The 23,761-nt window shown below is 39.7% G+C and overlaps 1 protein-coding gene across 14 annotated transcripts in view; it reads left to right on the top strand.

Annotated features, from left to right (window-relative positions):
* PTK2 (protein tyrosine kinase 2) overlaps positions 1-23,761 on the top strand; it is a 345,258-nt gene that overhangs the window by 154,459 nt on the left and 167,038 nt on the right. For all 14 annotated transcript variants that reach the window (XM_063643575.1, XM_055287368.1, XM_055287364.1 and 11 more), the window contains 3 exons: positions 10,898-10,952; positions 22,364-22,504; positions 23,027-23,104. In XM_063643575.1, coding sequence (XP_063499645.1) covers positions 10,898-10,952; positions 22,364-22,504; positions 23,027-23,104 — 274 coding nt within the window. The remainder of the gene's footprint in view (positions 1-10,897; positions 10,953-22,363; positions 22,505-23,026; positions 23,105-23,761) is intronic.

The following is a 23,761-nucleotide window of genomic DNA, read 5'->3' as shown; positions in this document are numbered from 1 at the left end:
TTTGGCTTAATGGCATTATGCTCAGATAGCATGGTCTGTGTGATAAGAGCTTCTCAACTTTTGTGGAGACTTGTTTTGTGGACCCTAGAATAAGATCATTTTCCCCTAGTGTTTTATCATGAAAAAGTTTCAAAAATACAAATAAGTTGATAGACTTGTTCAGTGAGCATCTGTGTGTCTATCACCTGAATGCTACAGTTATTAACATTTTGTTGTATTTGCTTTGTGGGATCGGTTTTTATAAATGTTTTAGTGTGATTCAAAAAATGCATTTCCTAATCAAGCTTGTTAACATACCCATCTGTGATAATGACTTTGCCAATTTCTTCCTATAAGTCTATTAATTTTTCCTTGATATTTTGAGGCGCTTTTATTTAAACATACAAACAATATACCTTCTTGGTAAATTGAATCTTGCATCATTATGTAGTGATCTTCTCTGTGCCTGATTGTTGTTGTTGTTCTGAAATCTGTTTTTCTTAGCCTTGACCTGGTTTATACTTTTCCATTTCTTCACTTTCAACTTTTCTGTGTCCTTATACTTTTAGGTGTGTCTTTTAAAAATGTCATAGTGCTGGATTTCTTAAATCCAGTTTGCTAAGTGTTTCTTTGAACTGACAGGTTTACTACATTTGTATTTCTTAGGATGCGTGATATATTGGACTTGCTTTTATTATTTATTTCCAGTGTCCTAGAAATAAGCTGTGTGTGAGTGCATGTGCTGTGTATTTCTTAGTTGGTATTCTTATTCCACATTTTCTTCTGTAATTACGTTGAAATTTATAAACATCTCTAGTCTTTCATTAGTTACCCTTACATTTAACCTTCTATATTAACCAACTCCAGATTTTAGACTTATCTAACCCTCTCTTAAACAATGCAAGGACCTTTAAACACCTTAACTCTCCCCATCTTCTTCCAACTTACACATCATTTTTTCCTGTTATTTTAGTTATATCTTTTCAAACTTGGAAATTCAAATATTAGACATTATTATTATTTTATACAGTTATTATTTTGGCTTTCCCTACATGTGTATTATTTTATTTCTTAAACATCCTATATTGGGCCAGGTGCAGTCCTCATAACCTATAATCCCAGCACACTGGGAGGCCAAGGTGGGAAGATGGCTTGACCAGCATGTATAGCATAGCAAGACCTCATCTCTACAAATAATTTTAAAAATTAGCCAGGCGCGGTGGCACACAGCTGTGGTCCCACCTAGTCGGGAGGCAGAGGCTGGAGGATTGCTTGAGCCCAGGTTGTTGTGGCTGCAGTGAGCTATGATCATGCCACTGTACTCCAGCCTGGGCAACAGAGGAAGACCTTGTTTAAAATAACCATTTTTGTATCTCAGACCACCCTTCTGGTATGCTTTTCCTTTTATTCCAAATATATTGTTCAGCTTGTTGTTTTTTTCTCAACACTGTAAAGATATTCTTTTATGACAAGAAATGTCTGTTGACATTTCTATGGTTGCTCTTTCTTTTAAGGTCCTTTTCCTACTTTTCATCTTTTCTAGTTTTATTCATGTCTTGTGCTTCGATTTCTTTTTATAAATCCAGTTGGAATAAGACATACTTCTCAATTCTGTAGATTCATGTTTTTCATCTGGAAAATATATGCCACTATCTCTTTAATAATCAACAGATATATTTCTGATCTTTGCTATCTCTTACATTTTTTGTATTTTCTATCTCTCTCTCTGGATTCTCTTTTTTGGGGGGGATTTTTCTTTGGATTTGTCTTCTAATTCTTTAATTCTCTTAAGTAGTATCTTTATGCCATACATTGTTCATTGTTTATTTCATTCTACCACTTATATTTTTTCATTTCTAGACATTCCATTTCATGTGATGTAATCTTCTTCATGCTTGGTAACCTCTGGTATGCCCATCTGTGGTGTTTGTGCCGTTTATTTCTGCAAGTTTTTATGCATAGCTGTTTTCTGTTCGGTATTTGACAATAACCTTGAGGTACTGGGGTGTCTCTGCTGTTACTCTGACTCTCACTCAGGCCACCAAAGTGGCTTGAATCAGAGGCTGGTGGCCCTAGACTGGGCAAGCTGAGTTCCAGGGGGCTTCGTTTACACTGCTGCGGCTTCTGACAAGAGCCAGGAAATGATGCCACTTCCGCCTCCCTCAGGTCCAACCTCAGTGCCCAAGTGCCGGGTTCATCATCCCCACCTTGCAGGTAGCGTCGGTCCAGAAACCCAAAAACAGTTTCCCTTCTGCCTGTCGTGCTTTCTGTGTGTGTGTGTGTGTGTGTGTGTGCTGGGGGCGTCCTAGAAACCTGCATGTTTATCACCCTATTGCCTAAACATTCTTCATTGTAGCTCAATCTATGTTTCCAACATTAGTTTCCCTTTTACTTTTAAGTTTTTTGTTTTTTTTTTTTTTTTTGAGATGGAGTCTCGCTCTGTGCCCGGGCTGGAGTGCAGTGGTGCAATCTTGGCTCACTGCAAGCTCCGCCTCCTGGGTTCACGCCATTCTCCTGCCTCAGCCTCCCTAGTAGCTGGGAATACAGGTGCCCGCCACCATGCCCAGCTAATTTTTTGTATTTTTTGGTAGAGATGGGATTTCACCGTGTTAGCCAGGATGGTCTCGATCTCCTGACCGCGTGATCTCCCCGCCTCGGCCTCCCAAAGTGCTGGGATTACAAGCGTGAGCCACCGCGCCCAGCCTAGAAGTTTTTAATATGTAGTTTTTAATGATAAAATTCTGTTTTTAAATCTGTCTCTTTTTTAAAAATTTCACCCTTGTTCTTGAAAGGTAGCTTAACAGATGCTGGTCAAGCAGTCTTCCCACTGTGGCCTCCCAATGTGCTGAGATGATAGGTATGAGTCACCATACCTGGCCCAATAATAGCTTAATAGAGAAAATATAACTATTAACCTAGTTATATTTTATATAATAAAGATACTTAACAATATTGCACTTGGCCATCATAAAGGCTGATGCCAGTGCTTTAGGAGTGGCCTGGCTGAGAGGATGTGCAGGGACTCGCATGCATACACCATGGCTGTTCTACCACAGGAGCAACAGGGAACCCTAGCGGCTCTCTCAAGGAGTGCGTTGGCATTTCTTTTCCCTATTGGTTTTGGCTAGTAACTTGGAGCCATTTAGAAATTTGTATTTCTTCAGTACAGAAAGGAATTATACATGAATGCAGAATACTACTTGTTTCTTATTAGTTCATTTCATGGTTCTCTTTTTCCTTTGTAATAAGAAAAGTCATGAAGTGTTCCACATAATTTATTAGATTCCAGCAGGAATTTTAAAGTCAGACTCAGTTTTTACAGCCTAATGCAGAATGCCCTTTCAGCTTTACTGTACTTTTTTTTTTTTTTTTGAGATGGAGCCTTGCTCTGTTGCCCAGGCTGGAGTGCAGTGGCGTGACCTCGGCTTGCTGCAACCTCCTCCTCCTGGGTTCAAGTGATTCTCCTGCCTCAGTCTCCCAAGTAGCTGGGATTACAGGTGCCCACCACCATGCCCGGCTAATTTTTTTGTATTTTTAGTAGAGACGGGGTTCTACCATGTTGGCCAGGCTGATTTTGAACTCCTGACCTCAGGTGATCAGCCCGCCTCGGCCTTCTAAAGTGCTTGGATTACAGGTGTGAGCCACCATGCCCGGCTGCTTTACTGTATTTCTAAATAACTTTTTTTTGTTTTTGTTTGTTTGTTTGTTTGAGACAGAGTCTCACTCTGTTGCCCAGGCTAGAGTGCAGTGGCATGATCTCAGCCTAGTGTAACCTCCACCTCCCAGGTGTAAGTGATTCTCCTGCCTCAGCCACCCAAGTAGCGGGGATTACAGGTGTGCACCACCACGCCCAGCTAATTTTTGTATTTTTAGTAGAGATGGGGTTTCATCATGTTGGCCAGGCTGGTCTTGAATGCCTGACCTCAAGTGATCCACCCGCATTGGCCTCCCAAAGTGCTGGGATTACAGGTGTGAGTCACCACACCCAGCCATAAATAACTATTTTGAGTTATACTAGTACTACTACTACCACTAAGGCACAGTTTCTGAGAGTGTGACAAATACTATCTAGAAGCTTAAGCGTTTTTTCTTTAAACCAACTAGAGAGTTCATCAGTCTTTCTTTTCATGTCTTTCCAATCTAGGAAAAACCAAAGTACTTTTTTTGTAGGCAAAGGAAAAGTATAAGACAGTGAAGTCCCCCAGCCCCTGTCCCTGGTACATTACTTCCTGTGGGCTCACACAACAGGGAACAACTGGAGTGCAAAACAGACAAGACTTATTTACATCATTTGTAAATAAGAGGTGAGGAGGAGAGAAGGCAGCTACCAAAGGAGGTCAGATGTTTTAAGAAAAATGTTTTTCATTAGCCTTTAAAAGTACATTGCTGATATTGACAAACCAATACAGTGTTAAAATTAGGATTTCCAATATGGCATTAGAGAAGGAAGACTCTTATTTTCCAGTAATTATTCCCCAAATTAGAGAACTATAATGTGAAATTATTTTAAATGAACCATCTAACTTTTCGTTTCTGCTTGATTCCTTTTTAAGTGGTTTGTCTTTTTAGAAATTTGTTTTAAATCATCTTTGCATTTAGTATATTTTGCTATGGTGGTTTGTATAGTTGTTTCTCTTCACTATGGAGAATGTGAGTTGCATTCTATTGTGCAGGGAATGTATTCCCCACACATTATATAGTATCTGATATCTATAAGATATTCCATAGGTATTTCTAGAATGGATGAATTTGTGGTTCAAAATTAGCTGAGCTTAGTTATCGTTGTACTTGTTTTCATAGTTCTTATCAACAGCAGTCAATTGCGTCCTTTAGCTACTTACAATAAATATCAAAGGAGGAGGTGCTGGTAGATTTGGCAGGAATTGATGGTTGCCTCACTGAGACAGAAGTTCATTTCTCTCTCATATAAAACACGTGATAGACAATCAGTGTTTCTCAGTCACTGGGGCTACAGGCTACTTTAATTTTACCATTTTGTAATCCATAGCCACCTCATAGCCTAAGAGGCTGCTGAACATTACTCATCACGTATGTATTCTAGTCCCCAGGAAGGAGGAAGAGATGGGCATTCTCTTTCTCTTTCTTTTCAAGGACACAAACGTATATACAGTTAAGTCTTCACTTAACATCAATAGGTTCCTGGAAACTATAAGTGAAACAACATAAAGTGAAACCAGTTTTACCGTGGGCTAATTGATATAAACAAGAGTTAAGTTCTTGTGGAATATTTCTGGTCACAAAAACATCCCCAGCTTCTAAGTAGAGACCCAAAACACTTCTAATATTAAATGTTGGAATAAATGTAAGCATACATTTTTAAAAGTCTGATAAAAAAAAACCATAATTATTTACCCAGTTATTCCAGTTCAAGGTCATGGGTGGCCGGACCCTATCCCAGCAGCTCAGGATGCAGGGCAGGAGCCAGCCCTGGACAGGATGCCATTCTTGTCACAGGGAGTACTCACTCCCCCCGCCCCATACCCACTCATCCTGGGACAATTCAGACACACCAGTTCCCCTAACATGCACATCTTTGGGATGTGGGAGGAAACTGGAGTAACCATAGAAACCCCACACAGATACAGGGAGAACATGCACACTCCATATAGTGGCCCAGCTGGGAATCAGTTTTTTTTCTCATCAACATTATAATGAAACAACATTAAATAATAACGACATTATTTATGAACCTGCTGTTTAATACTTTCCCTTAGAGGGACATAAGAGAAAACATAGTCACATAGCCATACCTTGCTACAGAAGAGACTGGGGAAGGCAGCACTTTACCTGGCCAAAAGACAATTTCATCCCCAGGATGAAGGGGAGAATGTCATTAAGAAACAGCAATCTCTGTTGCAGTTAGATAATTTTAACATTTGTCTGTTAAGAAGCTTGAGTATAATTTAGAGGTGAAAGTACCACCATACTATTTCTAAATTAAATATACTCAATTCTGACAGTTTTGGAGAAAGGGTGAGATAGAGTTACTACATGGAAATGCCTATTTAAGTTATATTTGAAGTTAGTTTGGGCTGCATTTTTGCCTGGGTTTTAAGGATTTGAGGGATTATGTTCACAAAATATTAAACAGGGTCACCAGACAAGAATCTTCTCAGAAATATTGCCAGAAGAGAAATAAATTTATCCTTGACATAAGAATTTGCTTATAATAAGCTTAGTTTCTTTTTAATATGTAAAGAAAGTTGATTCCCATCTGGGCTTCTTAAAAGCCAGCTGTGTTATGAATTTGTGGATATGAATACACATGTGCAGGATAAGGCCACAGGCTGGGACTAGATGGGCACCTAGAGGATTCATCTCAGTGAGTGGGGAATGCTGATGGCAGTCAGCTGGTGCAGGTGGGGAGGGGCCCTCCTACACAGCCTCTTTTCCTGAACCATTCTGGATGGCCACTGTGGTGTGATAGGAGGAATATGAGGAGGTGCACAGTCATCATGCAGGAATGTGGGAGGGCAGAGCTCTCTAAGGATTTTCCAAAAATGCTAAATGGCAACAGGAATCAGTGGAGTGTTGAATGGGATTTTGAGGTTTAGCAAAAGAGAAAGAAGACCATATCAGTCAGCAGTGTTCTAAATCTTTCACTTAAAGGATAGAGGTCAGTTAAACACTAAGAGAGTTCTGGTTAAAATTGGCCAGAAAACCCTTAAATCTCGATGGCTAAGTGTATTGGTTTTAAACTCTTGTCTTATAGTACCTTTCACACTGTGTTGTAGTTAGTTGTTTATGTAATTATCTCACTTAAGAAAAGGAAACATATTAGCGATTTTTTTCTACCCCATGATCTGTTATAGTGCCTAGTATGTCATACGGTCTCAGTGAGGAAGTAAATGAATACAGCCTCTTTTCTTTGTAGCTTCAAATCTAAATGGTTTGAATCTCAGTGAATAGATCATAGAAACCGTTTTTGTTAGTCCTGAGAGAGAAGTAGGAAAGGTAATACTTAGAAGCCCTCTGCTATGTATATACAAGCAATCCCAACGAAAGGCTTCTTAACATACAGCTGTCTCCTGTGAGATCTGCTGCCTTCTGCATTGTCATGGTAGAGCTCTTTCTTCATCCCTCTATACCTTCTTTCCCCAGTCTTTCTGAGCAAGGCAAGAACCTTGTGTGGTTGTCCCTGTGGTAGCTCTGCACCTATCCCCAGTGCTCATGCATTTCACCCATCCCTGCCCTTACTGAGGAGCCTTTGGGCCCACAGCACCAAGCCCTAGAGAATGAGGGTGCATGAAGTCCTAGATTCATTGCTCTGGCCCAGCCCCACCCATTGCAGCTTTCTGCGACAATGGAACTGTTCTGTGACTGCCCCACCTAGTTTGGTAGCCTCTAGCCACATGGGACTGCTCATCACTTGGAAATGTGATGAGCATTGCAGTTGGGAACAGAATTTTTAATTTAATTCAACTAATTTAAGTATAAATAGCTACATATCACTAGTGGTTGCATATTGGACAACACAGTTCTAACCTAATATTAGTGCCTTGTCATCTGTGTATGGGCTCAAGAGGTTTCTCTGAACCGATGTGGGAATCTAATGAACTGATGCTTGGGTTTGGGAATTGGGGTTTGGCGGTATTCTAAAAGCTTCATGTGAGTTAGTTTTTTATTACATGAGTTTGAATGCATTTAGGACATATCCTTTGACAGTTAATATAGTAAGGAATTATTGTATGATAAAGGTTAGTAATTATATTTTGTTTATGATGTGTAAGTTGTATTTGTTGTTTTATTCACATACATGACAGTTGTGTAGAGTTTGGGCTCAAAGAAGGTTTTTATGCCACTTGAGGCAAAACTACTGCTGATTAGAGTGCACATTGTAAACCAGTCCCAAACACACAGATCGTGGAGAGAGGCGACCTCATATTAAAAATGGGACAGCCTACAAGTCCCTGTTTGGTTTCCTAAGGCTTTAAATTTAGATATCTGTAATAGGCTTTCCCTAAAAACTTTGAACATAGTACCTTAGGTGTGCTCAGAGTCCTCTATCACAAAACCTAAAGTAGTTTGATTTCTAGATTAAATTAAAATGTGTTAAAGGCAGTGTTGCAGAATTTTTACCATGACCTTGTGTACTTGAGCCTCATTTTTATTTTCTCAACTGCCGGGTATCAAAAAAGTTCTAACATGTGGACAAATGTTACAAATTCATTATTAGTCAAAAGAAGTTTGAGAAAACCTAAACTGTATATATGCTAATTATTAGCCTTCAGGTTTCCTTTTCTTTTAATGGAGTTGTCTTCACCTTTGAAGTAAAAGCAATACCTAGTATTCGTCTTTATTTTCAAAAAATATATGCTTCCTTTCGTTTTTCTTGAATCGTACAACACTTTTGGTTTATCTTTAATTTTCTTATTTGTGACTGCAATGAATATGGTAAGTTCTTTAGTTATGCCTGGCTCTGAGAAAAATAGATGTATAATTGGGTTGACTAATAGCAGTTGACAGCTACACAGTGTGGGAGAGGATATTCCCTGCCCTGGTCTTTGCCTCAACCACATACTGACGTGTATGTTGCCTTCTTGAAACATGGCCAGTTGCCTTCTTGAAATCCCTACTAGAAGGGCATGCATGTACACCTTGCCCGTGGGTCTGTTTTAGACCCTCACATGTCTAAAACAGAACTGTTAATGCCCACCCACCTGCCCGTTCTTGGTGCGTAGCTTCAGCATTCCCTCACACCTCATGTCCAGTCACTCATCCGTGTTGCCTCTTTGTCCACAGTAGCCCCTGAATCTCACCACTTCTCACCTCCTCTACTGTCCACCAGCAAACCTCAGGTCAGGCCATGCCTCCCTCTGCATTAAACAGTGAGGCACAGGGCATGTGGACCAGAAGCTGTCCAGACAGCAGTGCTTTCTAAGGCATTCTTCTAAGGCAGAACAGAAACTGCCCCCTTCACATTCCAGGAACTTCATAAACAGTCTTACTTAAACCTCAGCACCACTGCATGGTAGTAGGAATTCACATCCCCACTTTACAAGTAACCGGAGGTTCGCAGGTGTTAACAGCAAGTCTATCCTATGGCAGAGCCAAGATTCAAATTAAGAACTGTCTGAGGCTGGGCGCAGTGGCTCATGCCTGTAATCCCAGCGCTTTGGGAGGCTGAGGCGGGCAGATCACTTGAGGTCAGGAGGTCGAGACCAGCCTGGCTAACATGGTGAGCCCCCATCTCTACTAAAAATACAAAAAATAGCTGGGCGTGGTAGTGCAGGCCTGTAATCCCAGCTACTTGGGAGACTGAGGCACGAGAATCGCTTGAAGCCTGGGAGGCAGAGGTTGCAGTGAGCTGAGATTGGGCCACTGCACTCTAGCCTGGGTGACAAAGCGAGACTCGGTCTCAAAAAAACACTCTGATACGAAAATAAGTGCTTGCTGTTATGGAATAGTGGCTTGAAAATGTAGATAGAGGCAGAAATGCTCAAGAATACTGCCTTGTAGATTCCAGAGTGTGTCTTTTGTGTACTGATTTTGCTACTTTTCAGTAGTGATTGGCATAAAAATTCTTAAAATGCAAAGACCCTGTGTTTTTAGGAGGCAAAATGAAAAGGAAGAACTTGTGTGAATACTTTTCCCTCTTCATATCCAACTGTCAAAATAGATAATGATGGTTCTGTAAAGGCAAGGAAGGGAAGTTACAAACAAAAGTGGCTAGAGACAGAAATGTAAAACCAGTAGTTATATGAATTAACTGATGGGTAAAACCAGAAAGTAGTATATCATAGAAGCTGGGAGAGAATTATAGGATGTAATGAACATAATAGCAGAATAAGAAAGAATGAGAACTGAGACCAGTTTTGGATTTAGCAGAGGAGGAATTCATTGGCTTAGGTATACTAGCAGTTAGATTATAGAATAAGGGATTTAAAATGTTTGAATATAGTGTCAACCAAATAAACTCTCACATGTTGTCTCTGATTTTGTTTATAACGCCAGCTAACTTAACAGTTACAGATGAAGAAGTCATCCCTGTTTCTTGATACTTTATATTCAGTTTATTATATGTGATATATTATGTGAGTCTGAAAAGATACCTGTATTTCCCTTTTCTCCTTGATCCTTTTATGTGTCTCCTGACATTCGTTAATGTCGTCAGAGGCATTATTTCATATTACTAGCACACGAGTGACACCTAGTGGCCAAAACATCTGAGTAAGTTAGTAACCAAAGTACTAGGAAAAGAATCAGCTATTCTTTCCAGCCTATTTTCTTGCCAGAGCGTTGAGGTTCTTGATAATAATGATCAATTTAATTTTGTTGCCTGACTTAAAGAACATTGCTGCGATTTCCAGCATTTCCATAAATTCACCTTTTTTACCTAGGCATAAATTTATGTTTGTTTTTTCCTAATGTGAAACTGAGATAAGTGAATGAGTCCCTTAATCAAAAAAGTCTACTTTTAAAAACAGTCAACTTTTAGGATAAACCTAAGGGATTTATTTCTGTAACTTCTAAGGTATATCCTGAATCATTTACTAATCAGGCTAGCTATTTTCTCTACAAATACAGTATTACCCAGTTGGAACTGATGTTTATAAGCTTCAAGCAATATCTGAAAAAGGATAGTTTTTAATACATTGTAATTTACAAAGAGGGAATATTTTAGAAGAGTTTTCAACAATAAGGGTAAAAAAAGAAAAGCCAAAAGGATTTCTATTTAAACCAACTTGTATTCATGTTTCCTGTACATATCTAGAAAATGATTTGTCCCATCCTTCCTGTGAATATGCTGGTAAATTAAAGCATTATTATACTTGTTTCCTTCCTAAATAATATATGGAAGGATAAATAATTTACAGTGCTTTTATGTTCTTGTAAGTTTGTCATTTTAATTGATTTGGTGGTGTTATTTGTTAATACGCTTCTTTTTATATTTCAGAAAAGATGTTGGTTTAAAGCGATTTTTTCCTAAGAGTTTACTGGATTCTGTCAAGGTAATTAGAGTCTCCTTTATCATAATAAAACAACAAAATTATGCCAAGACCTTTTCCCCAGTGGTAAATTGCTTTTGGGAAAGTAAAATGTAGTTTCCTTCCTTACATGTAAAATACGTAATTTAAAAAGCTGACATTTATTCTAGTCACATTAATGGCAAATAGGTTTTTAGTATAGCTTTCTCCCATAAAACATGGTTTTACTTCTTGATTGTATTTGATACTCCACTAAGCATAAAACTAAAAAAGTTACGTGCACAGTTATTCCTGTCATCTAGGTCTTTATAGGCTAAAATATTTTGACATGCAGAAGAAAAGGAGCAATATGTAAAACAATCGTGGTGGTGGAATCATTAGTATTGTGTGTGTGTGTGCGCCCGCGCACGCATGTGCGTGCATGTTAGTGCATTTTGAAGGTCTGTCTTTTGTTTCAACCCTTTGGATGCTTCCCCGCATTAGTAGCTTTGGCAGAGCCTCAGTTCTTGTCCTTCCCATATCCAGCGTGGAGAGCACCTTGGAATGAGGTGGGAGGACTCTGAATGTGTGATTCCCCCAGCTAGTCCAGAGCACACATCAAGATTTTCAAGCGCAGCAGGGGATACAAACTTTAGGGTTAAGACAGAGTCTGGCTTAGATGAGCTCTGCCATTTTCTAGCCTTAGGGTCTTGGGCCTGGTTTCTTATTTCTACAGTGAAGAAAATAGTATTTTGTAGGGTTGATGTGAATATTTAACAGATTAGTAAATATATTACTTACCACAGTACCTGTCACATAGCAACAGTGGATGTTACTGCTCTTTTTATTTTTCAAAGATCTTGTTCTACATCCCATCAGCTGAAGCCCAAGCAGGAGAAGATATGCATTATGAGAAAATGTAGCTAACTTTGGATAAGTTATTTCATCTTTTGGAATTTCAGTTTACACATCTGTAAAATGGGGATAAAATCCATTTCTAACACATGAGATTAATGAGGATTAAATCTTAGAAAGACCAAAAGAGAGAACTGTCGATGTCGTGTTGATTATCATTGGGCCAGAGTGTTGGTATAATTTATCAGATGCAATCTGTGACAAAAGCTCTGTATTCAGATATCTGGGTCCTGCTCTCTGTCAAACCCATCCAGAATAGGACTGTAAGGGTTAGTCACTGTTTCCCTGAGTCCAGAAAGTGACAATATCCCTTCCTCTCTCACATGGCTTCTTGATAATCTAATGGGAAAAACAGATATAACGATGTTGGCTTTAAAATACAAAGCATTCTAGAAATGCAATAAGACATGCATTTAAGAACAGTACAGGAAAAATATACTCTTTATTTCAGGCTCTTTTTCTAGTGATGCTGCTCGACTTTTTCAGTGTTCGTTCAAGTTTCCTGATCTATTAGTGAAATACTACAGTGAATTGTTAGGGAACAGAGCATTCTCCATTTAGTGTGGTTGAGGCCAGGACTACAGATCGAGACACTGTCCCAGTCTACAAGTAGCCCACAGACCATTGGCATGAGTGGGTTGAGTCAGATTTGAAAGAGAACAAAGAGTTTTAAATGAAGTTTGGCACAGCAGAAGGCGAATGAGAGAGAATGACAGAATTGTGTCCTTCGGGAGAGTTACTAGGTGTGGGTGGCCCATACTCTTGGAGTTGGGAGAATGGGAGATTCAGTTTGACCTGGAATGTTTTTGGTGTGGGAGCCGAGAAGGCATGGGAAGACCCTTAAGTGGAAGGGATGCTGCTGTGTGCAAACCTGCTGGGTGTTGCAGTGAGGAGGATAGTGGAGACATTCAAACAAGTGTAAGCTACAGTTCTAGTGAATTTACATTGCTATTGGATAGAAGAGTACTCTACCCAATGTTCTGTTGATGGTTATGTCACAGTAGTAGTATTGGTCAGGGGTTTTCAGTTATGAAACACTGGATTATGAAGCCTCAGAATTACTGCAAGATCTCCTTAAATCTGTATGTGTATAAACAATTAGGAAAAGTGTGACTGTTGTCCTTTAGGAGTCTAATACATTCTAGATTTTTAAAAGATCCCCATACTCAAAACAGGGAACCACAGGTACAGGTCACAGGTGCCATGGTATGAGTGTAGCCAGAGTGAGACAGATGCCCAAAGAGGTTCGGTAGAGGACTGGCCCTGTCTCCTCCATGACTAGTCCTTCTGAGAGTCCTGACTGAACCTCTGTTTCAGTGTTCCCTCTCCTACTCTTTTCTCACCACGCGAAGTGGAAATGACAAAATACTCCCTTCTATCTTGGGACCCCATTTAGTATCTTAATTATGCTTTCTCTCTCTCTCTCTTTTTTTTTTTTTTTTTTTTTTTTTGAGACAGAGTCTTGCTCCGTCGCCCAGGCTGGAGTGCAATGACGCAATCTCGACTCACTGCAACCTCCTCCTCCCGGGTTCAAGCAATTCTCCTGCCTCAGTCTCCCAAGTAGCTGGGACTACAGGTGCCCGTCACCACACCTGGCTAATTTTGTTTTTAGTAGAGATGGGGTTTCACTGTGTTGGTTGGGCTGGTCTCAAACGCCTGACCACAAGTGATCCACCCACCTTGGCCTCCCAAAGTGCTGGGATTACAGGCGTGAGCCACCGTGCCTGGCCTCAATTTTTAATTATGTAGTTTGTTACTTGTTTGTATTTTATCTGCCTTCCTCCACTATATTTTAAGATTCTTGAGGGCAAAGACAATATCTGTTGCCGTCTCCACTCTCCACCCTTTGTTTGACATTGTACCTGGCATGTAGTTACATTTGGTAAATCCTACTTAATGAATGAATAACAGCAATGTGATGAGTAAAATAAGGGGAGACACTTTCTGGACACTGAGTACAATGTGAACAGAAGGCGTGAAGACAGGATAAGACTTTAGAAGATAGTAGAATTGAGAAGCTAGAAAGTTTCTTTTCTTGGGTATGTCTTCTCTACTGCTCTCCATCCCCACCCCCCTAAAAAAAAAAAAAAACCCTACTCTGCAGGAGATTTGTGCAGGTATCTTAAGATGTGTTTCCAGGCTATCCTTTAGGCTTCCATTGCCCTGGCCTTTGCTGCTGATGCCCATGTGCTTTTTTTTTCGCCACCTTGAGCTGTACCTGGGTATCAGGTGACTCCTGGTGGCCAGAGAGGGCTCACACCCTAGAAACAGTGAGCCCTGATAGCCAGAGAGGGCTCACACCCTAGAAACAGTGAGCCCTCTCTGTTTCTAGGCTGTCTAGGAAACAGAGGTCAGACAGGACAGGGGGTTTTGGTTGAGTAGAGTCAATATGCAATCATTGTGGGCGGTCACTTGGTGTGGGCTTAAATGCTGAGGTAGGAGTTGAGGGGGATTGGGGACTCATTGCAGAGTGTGCAGAGAGTGCAGAGTGTGCAGTATGATCTCTTTTTGGATCCTAGAATATAAATCTGACAGCAACATGGAGCACAAATTAAAAGCAAAAGGACAGAACCAAGAAGAGTTGGGAGGCGATTAAGGAGGATGAGATGTGCAATGATCAAGGCCTGGATGGAATGGCTTCTGTAAGAATGGGAGGGAAGGATGACTAGAGGGACTTGAGAAAACTTTTTTTTTTTTTTTTAGATACTGGGTCTCACTCTGTCGCCCAGGCTGGAGTACATTGGCACGATCCTGGCTCACTGCAGCCTCGGCCACTCAGGTTCAAGCAATTCTCCTGCCTCAGCCGCCTGAGTAGCTGGGATTACAGGCATGGAGACACGGTTTTACCATGTTGTCCCGGCTGTTCTCGAACTCCTGACTTAAGCCATCCACCTGCCTCCACCTCCCAAAGTGCTGGGATTATGGATGTGAGCCATCACACCCAGCCCAGAAAACTTTTTACAAACCAAATAACAGATGTGCTTTTTGAGCAATTCAATTGCTGCTGCTTGTGATGTAAATAGAATTAATTTTTAGCTACTGTTAGCTATGGATTCATCGGATTCATGGAGTGGCTCATAAATACGGTTCTTAGAACTGGTTTCTCACATGCCCTTTTTAATAAGGGAATCATTGTAATTTTGTGTACCCAATAATGTGTATTTGGCTTAGGAATTCATATCCTTAGCCCAAGGTTTTTTCACATTTGACATAAATGCTTTGAACATTGCACTGATTGCCATGAAACTTTTATGGAATATGGTACCAATATATGCCCATGGGGGTAACAACCATAATACAAATTAGGTGGTGTCTAGACAGTCCCTTCTTCAGAGCTATTGCCAGTGAATCTTAAGCTAGCTAGAAATTCACACCAGTTTCTTGTTTCTTCTGAAATAGCTCTATAGAATGGCTAGGTCAGTTAGCATTGGCTTTTCCATAAACAGGCTACATTTGTTTCTCCAAAAATCATTTTGTTTTACCTGCTTTTTTTCCTTTTCTATTTATATTCGTAGAGGATTATTTTAATTAATATTCACATTGAATTGTTGAAAGACTGTTTTATTATCTTTAGTGAAACTTGGATTAGCTATGTTTTATGCCAAAAATGGAATCCGGGACATATGTGCCTCAATTACTAAGAATAATTTGCAAGTATTTTAATTTCCATCTCGTTGATGTTAGTAGTTTTAAAGACACATTTAAAAAATCACTATACCAGTGAAACTGTCAAACCCAAATTGAGGGACATTCTACAGAATTCTGATGATTATTCTTGAAAAATATCAAGGTCATGAAAGATAAGACCCAGAAGCCGTAACAGCTGGAGGAGGCTGAGGAGACAAGATGTGTAAATGCAGTGTGGAATCTGGAGCAGTGAAAGGACATTAGTGGACAACTAGTGAAACTGGAATCACTTCTGTAGTTCAGTGAGTGTTGTCCTACCAGTGGGTACCAAGGGTGCTCCCCATACTGGCATTGCAGCTCTACTCTGAGCTTAAATTAGGCAGCAAGTCAAAATAGGCAAATTTTAATTTATTACAATATAATTCACAGTAGAAACCTAATTTCAGAAATAGAAATGTTAAGAGATCAATAATTATCAGTTTTTTTAGTATCTGATTCTCAAGTAATAATGTGGTTTCCTGGAATACTACCAGGAACACATGATTTTATTCTTGGAGAAACTAGTCATTATTTTCATTTCTAGGATGAGCAGGTGACTATTTTAAGCTTAATATTTTCACCAAGCACAGAAATGCCTAGCTTGGTACAATATTCAGCAGTGAATTCCTGTTATCTGCTGTGTGCCAGGACCTGAGTTGGGGATGCTGGGAGGGAGTGAAACCTGGCCTCTGCTTACAGAGCTTATCATCTGATGTGGGCCCTGAAGATAGGAGTAAGAAGAAGCTCTCTTCATGCACTGTTATCTGCATTTAAAGCGTTTGGTGTTTGGGTTGATAAGTTATTCCTTAAAAGCTCTCTTATTGCAGATTTTCCCTGGCATTACCTTACAACCTTTGCATTTGGGAAGCCCTAGGAATCTGTTGTTGCTAGCAGCATCTGATAATCATTAGGTTGACTAATAGGAAATTATTTTTGTAGCTCAACATGGATGAATAGCAGCAGTTCCTAGTAATACCACTTCATTTTGAGGAAGTGTCACATTCTTAGTAAATTTATCACTATACATACATGGGTTTAAAATAAAATAGTGTGCATAGATGCCTTGTTTCCAAAATCCAGGCTAACACAAGCAGGTGTTCAAACTTGAAATGCAATGCAGAACAGTCTTGTTTACTTATACAAGTTCTGCAAGTGTATTGATTAATATCCAGAGATTCTAGGCAGTTAGATTTTGTGGAATTTTTTTCCTCAGTGAGTAATTAGGAAAGAACTAATGCTTTCTAAGATATCCTTCTCATAAAAACTAATTTTGGAATTTCTTTCAGACAGCAGAGATTTTCTAGTTTCTGTCCAGCACTGAACACGATAGGTTTGGAACTCACAGTCCTCATTGGCAGTCACATTTATGTACAGACCATAAGAACTTGGGTATATTCCTGCCAAAGGCGCCAACAATTTTAGTTGGCGGAGAATGAGAGAGTTGTTTCTGTGTCCATAGGAAACTAACTCTGAATGATAGCGTTTTCCTTTACTCCAGCTGCTTGAGCTTACTGGTTTGTTGCATTGTTTGTTGCTCTCACTTCTTGGTTCTCAGCTTGTTAATGTGTAGGATGAGCAAGGTAACACCGCCTACAGAAACAGCAGCACATTTTCCCGCGTTCAGCTGAATGAGACAAATATAGTAAAATTAGAGTCCAGACTGTCTCTTAACATTGCATAGTTATTACTTTCAAACACATTTGCCCCAGTTACTCGGAAGTTTTCCAGCAGGTTAAATCATTGGGGAGAGGAGTTGAGTTCTTTACCACCACACATATTCCATGTCTAAGAGTTTGGGATGAGAAAATGAGGATCAAACCAAATTAACTCACTTTATTTAGCAAAGGTTGATGGCTTCAATCCCTGTTGTAGAAGAACAACACACAACTTCTTTTACATTTCTTAGTCATCAGGAGACACTGAGAAATAAGAGACCAAGAGAAACAGTGAGGGCTTGAATTTAAAGGAGACAGAGGGTAGAGAGTTGTTGGGTTACATTTGAAGAATGTTATGGGTGTAAAGTCTAACAGGACTTAGTTACTGGTCTAATGTGGGAGGAGGAAGAAGAAAGTACAGGGCCTGGCCTCAGATTTCTGTCCCATACACGTAAGTGCTGTCTAGTGCTACTAGTCAAGAGGCAGAATATTGAAGCAGAATCTGAATTGGACTGCCAGTGATGCATTCAGCTGTGTAAGTAGTGAACTAGAAGTGCCTTGAGACTATGGAGGTCAAAGGGAAGGGATATAGGAAAGAGTAAGTTCAGAGTAATAGAGTTGCAACTAAGTTAGATGTATATGTTAGGGTCCAGTCGGGTAGGGCCAATAAGCCACCACGGCTGGAATCTCAGTGCTCTTAGTGGCAGGTTTTAGATGTCTGTGAGAAACTGCAATGGAACTGTCAGGTAGGCAAGTACATATATATATATATATATATATATATATATATATATATATATATGCATTTGAAGCTCAAGAGCAGATTCTATTTCCTCGACTTCTATCTCTGTTACTTCATAGAGTATTTTAGGTTAATTTTTAAAAGCATTGAACAAATGAGCAAATGTCAGTATATTATAATATTGCCAATAATTTATATATAAACCAACAGCTGGTTGGGAATTAGGTACAAAGCAGAGAATTGACTTTTTTTCTAGACCTATTTTACATAGTTTTTGATCACTGCATCTCAGTATTTACCTGAGTTGAAATATTCCTCTTAGAGTCATGAGTGAATATACCAACGTTTGGTTAATGTTAATAGAAATGTTTTGTCATTGTGTTCTGGTCCCTTTGTTCAGTTGACAACTGTTCCTTGCAACTACTACCATATTCCAATTTATTGTATCATACATAGATTTTTTATATTCCAGGGCTTTTGCTGGACTTACTTTCTGTTAATACTTGTAGATGGGAGACATTTCTTACACTTAGAGCATTTGTACATTGAGGCAGCATGTTCTATGACAGAAGTTTGAAACTAAAGAAGTCTGACTATCTTCCCACTTACTTACTAGAAAGTGAAATCTAATTTATCACAGGATAGACTAGATTTTATTCTTTCATATTATCTGTTTGAGAGTTTGCCAGAATCCAAGTTGTTATGGCAGAGACATATAATTATTTATTGTAAAGCACATCATTGAGTTTCAGCTGCGGGCTACACTCTTTTGTTTGGGGTAACAAGACAGCACATGCTCCCTTCTCACCAACGTGGATCTTACATAAGTGCCATGTCTAAAAATACATTCAAAGCAGTATGAGACCCATAGGGATGTGGTGGTTGTTTCTTCCTGGTTTCTTCTGTCAAGCAGAGCATCTTAGAAAAGAAGGTGTTTGAACTGGTCGCATAGCAAGTAAAAAGAAATCAAGCAGTTCTGGATTAGAATCACAATTCTTCTACCCCCTCATTGTTACCTAATGTTTCAGTCTCTGTTTGCTCAGTAATATGTGAAAAATAGTATCTCCCTTGCAAGGGTCATTGTGAAGACTTTGTTTATTTCCACGGAAGGGCCTACAGATGTCTTTTCTGCCATCATTTGTGTGTGTGTGTGTGTGTGTGTGTGTGTGTGTGTGTGTGTGTGTGTTAGCGCCTAATAGCACTATATGCACAGAATTATACTGTTCCTCCTGTAGCCATGAATGAAGATCAGAATGCTCTTTTTCCAGCTGTACTCTGAATTTATTGAGGATAGATACCTGTTCTGATTATGCAGTGTATGCCAAGTGCCAAGTACAGAGTAGAATTTCCTTAGTGGATTTGTTCTAGGTCCAAAGTGTAGCGGGCCTGCTTCTTAGAGACTGCTTTATATTCAGCAAAGTCCCAAGATATATTATATTGTTAATTTATAAGGAGAAAAACATCATGTAGGTAGCTACAAGCAGTACTCAAATCTCCATGTCCAATCTGCATGCTCTGTTGTAGAGTCTGTCCTACATAGGTGATCATAAGCAGAGAATGTTTAGAAAGCCTGGAGTCAAACCAAGAATATGCTTCTCAGACTTGTTTATAGAGCATCTGAGGCTAACTCTCCGTATGATACATTTTATAGTCAAGCCTTGCTAACTTTGAACCCATTTTATTGCTCTTCAGTTTAAGTTCTGTGAAGCTGTAATTAATCCTTTTCAAAACAGCTATAATTCTCTTACCCCACTCTGTCATACTCACCTGTCAAAACCTCAGCCCTGGTTAAAACCAGCTATTGGTCAGCTTACTTGGCTTTGGCCTTCTCTTTTGTCTTCATTTTATTTGCAGGTGCCATCCAGTCCCGTGTATTTAAATACTTCAGCTGGTGGCTCTGAAATTTCTACCAACAGTGCTGCCCTCTCCTGAGCTCCAAACATATCCAAATGTCTCCTTGATGGTTTATGTTGGAAGACTTTATGATCAAACACATGTACAGGATTAACATGACTTTATTTTTTTCTCCAAGCCTGCCTCTTATGTTTGCCTATTTGTTCCATCTAAAACTGTAGTTTTCCTGGATTCTTCACTTTCCAGTTGTCTTGCATATGATCATCCAAATGTCCCAAGAGTGCCCATTTCTCTCCTTCACCACTACCTTGGGGTCCATGCCACTAATGTTTTCTTGCTTGGTCTGTTACAGTGACCTGACTGGTCTTTCTGCTTTCACTCCTACACACTCCCCCAACCCTCTGTGTGCAAGAGCAGAGGGAGCTTTTTAAAGTAAAAGTCACATGCCTTAGGTAATCCTCCCATGTCCCACTATCTTGGCTCATTGAATTCCTGTCTTCAGGAATCTTATCCTCTGCCTTACCTTAACCTCTCACTCTGGTCTTCTTCATTTCCAGTAATCGAACCCCCTCCCTAATTGTGTGTATCCTTCTCTCTGACCATAGCTCCTGTCTTTCCAGCTCACTTTCTGTAGTATCCCAGATCCAGTAATCCTTCGATCCTACTAGGACCTTCAAGCCACTGCAGACAGGCTATTACCTCCATGACCCCACCAAAGTATGCCATGCCCTCCTAGTTTACTGTGTACCTGACTTAGCAGCCACACCTCAACCTGGGCCCCTGGCTGCTCCCCATGTCCCTGACCCACTGAGATTAGCAGGTCACCGAATCCATCTTCCCTGTCTGCTGGGCCAGCCAGGACCTCCCGTTGAACTCCACTGGGCCCTTACTGGCCCGCTTGACAGCTCCACTTGGATTTCTGATATTCTTCTGGCATTCTTTCTGACCTTTACCCACCAAACTGCTCCTCTTACAATTTTTGCCATTTCAGTTTAATGGCAACTCTTAACTATCAGCATATCCTGTTGGTTCTATGTTTAAAATAAATCCACTGGAGTCCAGTTACTCTGGAAAAAAAAAAAAAAAAAAAAAAGGAAGAAAGCTAGGATCTGACTACTTGACTACTTCTCGCCCTCTTTCTGGTTCTGTACTTGTGCCATCTGTCTCGTCCTGCCTGGATTGTTTGGGTTGCCCCGACTTGGTCTCTCCTGCTCCTTTCATACTGTTCACAACACAGTGGCCAGAGTATCCCTGTTAAAACCTAATTCAGGCTGGGCACGGTGGCTCATGCCTGTAATCCCAGCACTTTAGGAGGCTGAGGCGGGTGGATCAGTTGAGGTCAGGAGTTCAAGACCAGCCTGGCCAACATGATGAAACCCTGTCTCTACTAAAAATACAAAAATTAACCAGGTGTGGTGGTGCACACCTGTAATCCCAGCTACTCAGGGCGGCTGGGGCAGGAGAATCACTTGAGCCTGAGAGGCAGAGGTTGCAGTGAGCCGAGATCGCGCCACTGCACTCCAGTCTGGGCGACAGAGTGAGACCCTATATATATAAACAAAAAAAAAAACCTAAGTCAGATAATGTCACTCCTCTTCTCAAAGCCTCCTGAGGGCTTGGCATCTCGTCGGAGTCAAAGCCAAGTTGTTACCATGGCCTGCATTTTCTTTCCCCTCTTCCTTAGACCTCATCACATGCCCTTTATCCGTGGCCTCCTCAGGATACTTCACACACCAAGGACTGGGGGTTTGCTGCTTGGAAAGCATTTACCTCCACTATGCAGATATCCATGTGTATAAGTAGAAAACTCAAATAAGCAAAAAAGGACTGGAAGACCACCTATCATCTTACTTCATGAAGAGAGCAAAAGCATCATTGCTTTATCTCCTTCATGGGTACATTGCTGTGTGCTCACCAGGACCCACACATGTGCTCTTGCCTTTTAAAGGCATCTGTACTCTATGCTGACTGTTTTGTCATCTTTTTTCATGTAACAATGTAATATGGGTTTTAATGCCAGTAAATTAGTTCTCCAAAACAGTTCTTGAGGCTGCATAGAATGTTGGTTGAGAAGATAGGTACACCATAGTTTACGTAACCAGGCTCTCTATTACTGTAAACAGTTCTGCAGTGAATCTTTGTTCCTGAATCTTTGCATGTATCTCTAATCATTTCTAAAGAATAATGTCCTGGAATTTTATTTTCTGGGTCAAGCATTGTGGTTTTTTTAAAGTTTTTGATTTGTGCTGTCCTTCAGAAAGATATACTGTTTTTTCCCTCCTAACAGTGGAATGTGCAAGTACCTTTATACCTTTGGCCTGGTCTTTTCTGAGTCATGTGCACATATATTACAAACTTCTGTTTAAGAAATAAAACTCTATACATGAACTTTACAGTTAAAAATGGTTAAGATGGTAAATTTTATGTTATATGCATTTTGCCACAATTAAAAGAAATAAAGCTCTGATAAATACATTTATAGTTACTTGACAAGTATACTTTTTGGCAGTAATACAAATGTAGGTGTTAGTAAGTAGTTGGTAGGAGAGAAAACTTACCATTATTGTTGTGGTCTTTACTCATTGCTGATTTTTACAAGATGTTTTGGTAATTTTGTCATGCAGGCCAAAACACTAAGAAAACTGATCCAACAAACATTTAGACAATTCGCCAACCTTAATAGAGAAGAAAGTATTCTGAAATTCTTTGAGATCCTGTCTCCAGTCTACAGATTTGATAAGGAATGCTTCAAGTGTGCTCTTGGTGTAAGTATGGGAATGTGGGAAATAGTGGGCTAGTTTGATTTTACTTTTTCTTATCTCTTACTGTATATCTAAATTTCTGATGGAAAAAAATGTAACTTGTCCCATTTTTTTCAATAAAATGATATTTTGTCATTTTACCGTGTGAAAAATAGAGAAAGAAAATAATGTGAGAATAAAATCACCTTTTTAAAAACGGCATGCCTATTTTCATAATTAGATATTTTTTATTTTATCCCTGTGATTTGTTAATTGTTCTCTAAGGGCTAGTTTACCTATTTAGATAATCATCCCAGAGAAACCCTTGGTATCAGGCATGCTGGAATAAGCACAGTGCACTTTGTGCAGGCTTAACAGATCCTGGGTCGATGAAGTTATAAATATTTTATCTTACTTGGTTAGATAGATTAATAGCAAACCAAACCAGCCCCTGCTTTTGTCCTTTAACATATCCACGGCTCTTTATCTAAAGTATTTCTTTTTTTCTTCTGCCACCTCTGTTCTCACTTGTTTCACCTTCAAAAGTCAAGTTGGATTATTTCAGTGGAACTGGCAATCGGCCCAGAAGAAGGGATCAGTTACCTAACGGACAAGGGCTGCAATGTAAGTCTGCTCTGACCTTTCAGGAACTTGGCTTTAGACAAAGAAGAATCAAATTAAGGAAATGGGGCATTCATTTGGAAAAGCTCATTTTACAATTAAATTTTCCTATTGCACTGCATTTATTGTTCAGTGGAGTGGGGGACAAGTAAGAGAAAGTCTAGGTGCTGTTGAAATACCTCGGAATTACTTAGTTTTGGAAGGAAAGGAATCATACAAACCTTACATGTGTTAGTGAGACCTGAATGGGGTTGTTACTGTTACCTGGAGAAGTTTTAAATACTAATTTTTAAAATTAAGTTCTGAATGGTTTGGGTATATTTGTACTGGCATCTTACCCTTTGAAACAGCCTCTTCAGGTTATTTCCAGGAAAAAAAAAAATTATACATTTACAGTTCTCTTGAAAGCCTTATTAGCCTTATTTACCTTGAAGAAAAAATGTCCGTCAGATGGAAACTCACACTTCTACCCCAGACCTCACTTCTTTGGTTACCTTCCTAGCAGAAGTGCTGACCATTTCCTGTGTGATCTTTCTCATTCTTCCAACAAGTACTATTGAGAACCTTCTTGGTGCCAGGCAGTCTAGAGGTTTGAGATACAATAAGGAAGAAAACAGAAGTCTTTTGTCTTTATGTAGCTTATAGTCGAGTGCACAAAAT

The sequence above is a fragment of the Symphalangus syndactylus genome, chromosome 7, assembly GCF_028878055.3.
Source record: "Symphalangus syndactylus isolate Jambi chromosome 7, NHGRI_mSymSyn1-v2.1_pri, whole genome shotgun sequence".
In the NCBI taxonomy this organism is placed as follows: domain Eukaryota; kingdom Metazoa; phylum Chordata; class Mammalia; order Primates; family Hylobatidae; genus Symphalangus; species Symphalangus syndactylus.
The sequence above is the reverse complement of the archived record's forward strand: the minus strand, read 5'-3'. Positions and strand labels throughout refer to the sequence as shown.